Source organism: Sinocyclocheilus grahami, unplaced genomic scaffold (genome assembly GCF_001515645.1).
Source record: "Sinocyclocheilus grahami isolate Dianchi unplaced genomic scaffold, SAMN03320097.WGS_v1.1 scaffold102.1, whole genome shotgun sequence".
NCBI classification, from domain to species: Eukaryota; Metazoa; Chordata; class Actinopteri; order Cypriniformes; family Cyprinidae; genus Sinocyclocheilus; species Sinocyclocheilus grahami.
Genome location: NW_015505281.1, coordinates 1240718 through 1248433, shown reverse-complemented (window position 1 = coordinate 1248433; position 7716 = coordinate 1240718). Strand labels below are relative to the sequence as shown.

General features: G+C 33.4%; 1 protein-coding gene across 1 annotated transcript in view; it reads left to right on the top strand.

The window, feature by feature from the left end:
• The window catches only part of LOC107588322 (platelet-derived growth factor receptor beta-like), a 57602-nt gene that overhangs the window by 48386 nt on the left and 1500 nt on the right, over window positions 1-7716 (top strand). The window contains exons 17-23 of the mRNA XM_016276375.1: window positions 630-745; window positions 1455-1577; window positions 1699-1810; window positions 4291-4390; window positions 4630-4735; window positions 6154-6404; window positions 7106-7265. Coding sequence (XP_016131861.1) covers window positions 630-745; window positions 1455-1577; window positions 1699-1810; window positions 4291-4390; window positions 4630-4735; window positions 6154-6404; window positions 7106-7223 — 926 coding nt within the window. The 3' untranslated portion in view covers window positions 7224-7265. The remainder of the gene's footprint in view (window positions 1-629; window positions 746-1454; window positions 1578-1698; window positions 1811-4290; window positions 4391-4629; window positions 4736-6153; window positions 6405-7105; window positions 7266-7716) is intronic.

The following is a 7716-nucleotide window of genomic DNA, read 5'->3' as shown; positions in this document are numbered from 1 at the left end:
CTTGTTGTTTGTCATTTCTCCGATCACAAATGCAGACATGGTTTTATGTTTAAACGGCGCGATGCAACGCAACGCGTAAAAAGAGCGTACAAGTCATTATAATCCGTAATTATGTCCCCACTGGATGCAACAAATGCCTCGTTTGTAATGGGTTTTAATGTTTTTGTCTCATCGCTCCGGCCGGGACACGGCATCACAATATGGTGAGGGGCGTAACATTTCCGTCACACGCTTGAGGTATTCGGCCAATCACAACGCACTGGATAGCTGGCCAGTCAGAGCACACCTCGCTTTTTCAGACCGATGAGCTTTGTAAAAATCGATGCGTTTCAAAAAGGCGGGGCATAGAGGAGAAACAATAATGTACAGTATGTGGAAAATAATGTGTTTTTTTAACCTTAAACCACATAAACACATTTCATTACACCAAATACACAAAATAATGTTCTTTTTAGCAACATCATATAACCCCTTTAAGATTATTTTTTGACCCCATTGACAGATACAGTATTTGTCATTGTTTTATACATAAACGCAAAGTTATCAGAACTTTATAATAAAAAAAATACCATGGCACTGCATGTTTTTTGTGTTTGTAATCAACTCAAATGAGTGTGTGTTTATCACAGGTCACAGGGTGGATCGGTCTCTGGTCATCAGTGATTCTCCGCTTCTGAGCTACACTGATCTCGTGGGTTTCAGTTATCAGGTGGCCAAAGGCATGGAGTTCTTGGCCTCAAAGAATGTGAGTGTCTGTCTCACACACACACACACACACTCTCTCTCACACACACACACACACACACTCTCTCTCTCTCTCTCTTCCATTAGGTCGTAAATACGCACACACACACTTACACACACACACACACACACTTACACTCTCACACACACACACATACAGGTTTTTTTTGTGAAAAGTGGGGACATCCCATAGGCATAATGGTTTATATAATGTACAGACCGTATATTCTATTGCCCTACACCAACCCTACCCCTAAACCTACCCCTTACAGGAAACTTTCTGCTATTTCAGATTTTCAATACACTCCATTCTGTGAGATTTATAAGCGTTTCGAAGATGTGTATTATCTTCATTTCATATCAGTCCAGGATAAGTCATAGTGTTGCACGTCTTACTAGGCTGCTTGCAAACGCTGAAAATAAAATCTGTAAGACAAGATCAAATTAAGAGTGGAAGAGTGTGTTGTGCTGACTATAGATAGTGGCAATAGCTAATAAAACTGCTGACCTGCCATTTCTAAACATTAGACCTAAAATTATAACATTAATCCAATTACTCACCTTCCACCCAAAAGAGTCTGTCATGCAGGTTTTAATATGAACTCCATCACCATCTACTGACGGAAATGGGAAATGCATCCCTAGTAAGCTGACTAACCTTCTTCTTTGAAGCAATAAATAAAACATCTCTGTGTCTATCTGTCTGTCAGTGTGTGCATCGGGATCTGGCAGCAAGAAACGTCTTGATCTGTGAGGGCAAACTGGCCAAGATCTGTGACTTTGGACTGGCCAGAGACATCATGCATGACAACAACTACATCTCCAAAGGCAGCGTACGTATATCCGGCGGTTTCTACTGTCCCTACGACTGTAATAAAGCACAATAAAACCAACACATTCAATCAAACACTCAAATTCTGATGCTGACTGAAGAGACTGTGTGTTTGTCCTCAGACGTTTCTTCCTCTGAAGTGGATGGCGCCGGAGAGCATCTTTCATAACCTGTACACCACGCTGAGTGACGTCTGGTCCTACGGCATCTTACTGTGGGAGATTTTCACTCTGGGTCAGTCCGTTCGCTTATTATTATTATTACTCCACACTGACTATGCATTCATGCTAACAATAGCATTAAATGTTAATCTCCCAAATTAACAATAATGTATGTATTACCTGAAATGTGTGTTCCGAGCAAGCATGGGTTTGATTTCCAGGGAATGCATGTATTGAAAACATGTATAGATTGTCACTTTGGATAAGGCATCTGCTAAATGCATTAATCAGGGTTTTTATCTTATTTTATTAAAACTAAAACTAAAACCATAAAGCCTTTTTGTTACTTAAAATGAAATAGAAAAATCTTTTCTCATTTAATCAACATTTCTCATTTTCATTTAGTTTAAATTGAAGTACTAAAATAACTAAAATTAATAAATAAAAATTAATAAAACCATAGAGATATATTGAAAAATAATAATAAAAATTACAAAAACACACAAAATTAACTAAAATATTTCACTAAAATGTAACTAAAATATATAGAAAGTATGAAATCTTATTAAAAAAAAAAAAAAAAAACTTTTTTAATGAAAAAAAAATAGTATATGAATGAAACTGAATTGTGCAAATAAACATTCAATGTTAATCTCCCAAATTAACAATAATGTATGTATTACCTGAAATGTGTGTTCCGAGCAAGCATGGGTTTGATTTCCAGGGAATGCATGTATTGAAAACATGTATAGATTGTCAATTTGGATAAGGCATCTGCTAAATGCATTAATCAGGGTTTTTATCTTATTTTATTAAAACTAAAACTAAAACCATAAAGCCTTTTTGTTACTTAAAATTAAATAGAAAAATCTTTTCTCATTTAATCAACATTTCTCATTTTCATTTAGTTTAAATTGAAGTACTAAAATAACTAAAATAACTAAAATTAATAAATAAAAATTAATAAAAACCATAGAGATATATTGAAAAATAATAATAAAAATTACAAAAACACACAAAATTAACTAAAATATTTCACTAAAATGTAACTAAAATATATAGAAAGTATGAAATCTTATTTAAAAAAAAAAAAAACTTTTTTAATGAAAAAAAAATAGTATATGAATGAAACTGAAATAACACTGGTTTAAATGTAATGTAATGTAAATTACTTTTACTTTTGGGCAGCCGGAGTTGTATAAATGTAATATTTTAGTTTAACTTAACTAAAATTGAAATAAAAATATTATAAAAACACACAAATGTAGCGAATCAGCTCATGGGGAAATATGAATAATTAATCATAACTAGTTATAATTAATTATGAAAAGGAAATATGAATAATTAACCTTAACTAGTTATAATTAATTAATTCATATTTTAGATCCGCTGTAGATATTTAGTTGACCTCTCAGGGTCAACTGTTTTGTCAATTCTAAGAACGTTAATTTCCTGGTTAAGGGAAATAACTTTCTTACTGTACAATTCTACAAAAGCTTGTAGGTTGTGTGGAAGCATGGTACTTTGCATATGGAACTTGAATCGAAATTACTAAAGATTCTCAGGACACTAATATATTGCCTATGTACCAACATATAATATACACTCTCGTTTAGATCATCAGAAGACTAATTCATAGATACTAAACATGGTAGGATTATATATAGGAAAGATTGACAGGAACAAATGGTTCCATCATAAGCCTGCATAAAACAGTATAAAATCTAAGACAACATACACCATGACCTGAAGGATACACTGTTCATTCAAAGAAAGGGTTTCCTATGAATTAATTAGTAGAAAAGTCCATTTCAACTGTGCCTTGTGCCTCCTCCTTATGAAAAAGGCAGTGATCTTCCCTACTTACATTCCATTAGGTCGTAAATGTATCTGGTGTCAAGGTTGCCATGGTAACCAGGGGGGGCCTGGTGTCGTTGCAGACATCCTGGCATCCAGTTTATTGGGTGAGGGGACTGTGACGATTTGTTAATCTAATGAATAACTGATTTGTTAAATCAAATGAAAAATTGTGATTTTGATTGGTCCAGACGCTACACAAAAAAGCACAATTACTTGAACTTTAAAATTAAAATATAAAGATTAATAAAAACTGTCATAGTATCTCAGTTACACTAAAATAACACTATTAATCTTTGTTAACTATTAAAAATACAATTGTTCATTGTTAGTTCATGTTAGCTCTGGAGCATTAAATAATAAAACAGATACAACTTTTGATATTAACTGTGTAATAAAAGTTGAGATGAACATTAACTAAGATTAAAATATTCTTTAGAAGTATTTTTTATTGTTAGTTCATATTAATGCAATTAACTTAACAACTGAAACCTTATTGTAAAGTGATATTAATTCTTTCATAAGTAATGTTTGTTTTTTGTCTTTAAGAGATTTAAAACAATTCATTTTAAGCACAAGTGCTCACTGTTGAATCAGTAAAAACACTAAAGCATCTGTTCTTTTTCTCCCAGAGTTTCAGCTTTTTCGAAATGTGAAAATCTGTGTTTATTGGTGATTTTGTGTGTGATTTTGCAGGAGGAACCCCGTATCCAGACCTGCCCATGAACGAGTTGTTTTACAGCGCTCTGAAGAGAGGATACCGCATGGCCAAACCCTCGTATGCCTCCGACGACATGTATGTCCACGGCGTTTACTACTGACCTGAACAAAAGTGACATAAACATACAGGCTGCATGCTTATTATTGCACGTATGCTTGAGTTATATATTCATATAGTAAATCACTCTGAAGATTGTGCACTGTAACAACAGGCAGGTTTGTTTTAAAAAAGAGATTCTGGAAAGTTCTTGTGGCTTTTGTGAATGAATGAGGGCGGATTTGGAGTAAAATGCTGGTGGTTTTGTTCCTCTGCAGTTATGAGGTCATGAGGAAATGTTGGGATGAGAAGTTTGAGAAGCGTCCCGAGTTCTCCTTTCTGGTGCACACCATGGGGAACATGCTGTCAGACGGCTATAAAAAGGTTTCCTTTATGTTCCTTGTTTTATTTCCATGGCTACTGCATAGATTTGCAAAGAAATTCTAAATGGAATATTCATTTTCTCAGTAATTCTGTGATGACGATTTTTGCTCAAATACTTTCTGAAACTACATGAAAGCACATGCACAAAAATGCAGAATTGAAATGTAAATGAATGAGTTATCCATTCAAATGGCAGTGATTTTTAACATACAAATGAGAAACATACTGACACTGATTTTAAACAAATCTTCTGTTATGATATGAATAAACTGTAAAGTTTGGAAAGAAATGTGTAATTGCAATAGTCCTCAACTTCTTTTCTAAACGTCATTCTCTGGTGACAACCAGGATTATTGTGAAGTAAAGCTATTTACAAAAATGTTACGTGAAATAAAACTAACATTGAATGAAATATTTAAAAAAAAAAACGAATATTTCAGTTGGCTGACACATATTTTTCATTTTCGTTTAGTTTAACTTAAAGTACTAAAATAACTAAAATGCGGAATAAACAAATTAATAAATAAAAAATGATTAAACTGTTTGGACATTAGAAAAGCTGATAAAAATGACAAAAACACACAACAAAATGACTAAAACTTTAACTAAATTTAAAACAGAAAATATAATAGTACATCAATGATACAAACATAGGTACCAATTACGAAACAGCAGAGCACCCACAAAAAAACACAAAATATTCTCCATTAACTTTAACCAATCAAAAAATTCAAGAAGAGTCCTCACATTGTGTCCCTGAGTCACAATACACACAAATGCTCTCTGTTTTATTTGAAGAGACGCACAAAACATGCACAAAAACACCTTTTATAAACCAATTTCAAAATTGTATTGAATGTGTAATTTGTCAAACGTGATGAAATCATCTAATACCATACAAAAAATGTGTGTGTGATCTTTTGTTTATTTCCTTTTGTTTATTATATTAACAAGTTCCTTCTTGTTATACAAATGTGACCCTGGACCACAAAACCAGTCATAAGCGTAAATTTTTTGAACTTGAGAGTTATACATCATCTGAAAGCTGAATAAATAAGCTTTCCATTAATGTATGGTTTGTTAGGGACAATATTTGGCTGAGATACAACTGTTTGAAAATCTGGAATCTGAGGGTGCAAAAAAATCTAAATATTGAGAAAATTGCCTTTAAAGTTGTCCAAATGAAGTTCTTCGCAATGCATATTACTAATCAAAAATTAAGTTTTGATGTTTTGATATATTTACAGTAGGAAATTTACTCAATATCTTCATAGAACATGATATTTACTTAATATCCTAATGATTTTTGGCATAAAAGAAAAATCTATAACATGTGTATTTAAATGTCTAAAAATATATCAAACTGATTTGAGTTGAGGTAAAAGCATAGATGAAAGCATCCTCTTGTGTCTCCTCAGAAATACTCTCAGGTCAGCGACAGCTTTCTGAAGAGCGATCACCCTGCGGTGGCCCGTGTGAAGCCGCATGTCCCGTCTCCGTTCCCGAACGCCTTCCCTCTTCAGTCTCCATCCTCAGATCTGAGCCCAAACCCGGCCCCACGCCCGCAGGCTGACGGAGAGCTGCACAACGAGTACATCATCCCCATCCCCGATCCCAGACCAGAGGAGGAGACCCAGGACGGGCCGGTGCTGATGGAAATCCCCTCGAGGTAACTCTGACTTCCTGTGTGTTCAAAAATAAAGCAGACGATTATAAACCGCAGAGGATGAAGGAATGATGAGCCATCGCCTCTTCCTCTTCCTTACAGGGGATCACTTCTCTTTTTATTTAAAAAAATGCATGATTAATTTGTTCATCTGTGCCAGTGGGGCAATTTTAACATACGAACGAAAGCATGTACTTAAACTGTGATTTATTCATGTGTTTATTTTGCATTTATTCATTTGGTAACATATGTATTTATAATATAAATTTGTTATGTGTGTTTTTCTTCTAAATTATATGTATAAATCATGATCATTTAATATGATCAAATGTAATATAAATGTAATATTTATATATATATATATATGTATATGTATTTTTTATTTTTTTATTTTTTTTAATTTATTAATTAATTTGTTAATACTATAATAAATAGTATAAATATTTGTAATATGATGAAATGGAAAGTATATATAATATAAATAACATTAATTTGATGAGTTATCAGAATATTTATCTATTTAATGCAATATGTATGTATATTGTTTGCCTGTATATATAATATAATGTAATATGCATATTGTATTTGTAACACTGTGTGTGCGTGTGTGTGTGTGTGTGTGCGTGAGTGTGAGTGTGCATGCGTGCGCACGCGAGTGTGTGTGTGTTATGTTGTTAAAGGTGTTCTTCATCTCTCTTCTAAAGCTCGTTAGGTTCTGATGAGGAGACGGTCTCCATGGAAACCCCGAGCACCGAACCCGAGCACGAGGAGCTGCTGCCAGATCATTCTAGAAGTCCAGAGGTGGAGGAGAGCTTCCTGTGACGCACTCCTGCTTCCTGTCATCATCAAGTAATTTTAATGTACAGGTGCATCTCAATAAATTAGAATGTCGTGGAAAAGTTCATTTATTTCAGTAATTCAACTCAAATTGTGAAACTCGTGTATTAAATAAATTCAATGCACACAGACTGAAGTAGTTTAATATGGAAGCATATAGGTAGCGAAATTCAATTTAAAATGCAGTATGCAAAATGGCAGTGCAATATTCAAAATGGCAACGCAATATTCAAAATGGCATTGTATTTCTGTATTTAAATGTACATTTTCCATTACCCATATGTGCAAAGTTTGGTGCAAAAGTAAAATGAAAATTTAATTTTATAATTTACATTTGCCATTTCCAACAGTAGTCTTAATATGTAAATTGCATGCACATTTGAACGCTTTATAAGTTTGCGAAATGAAAATGAAAATGTATAACACAAATTGATTTGATATGTGTAACATGTTCAAGCAGAAATGGTAGCAAAATGAT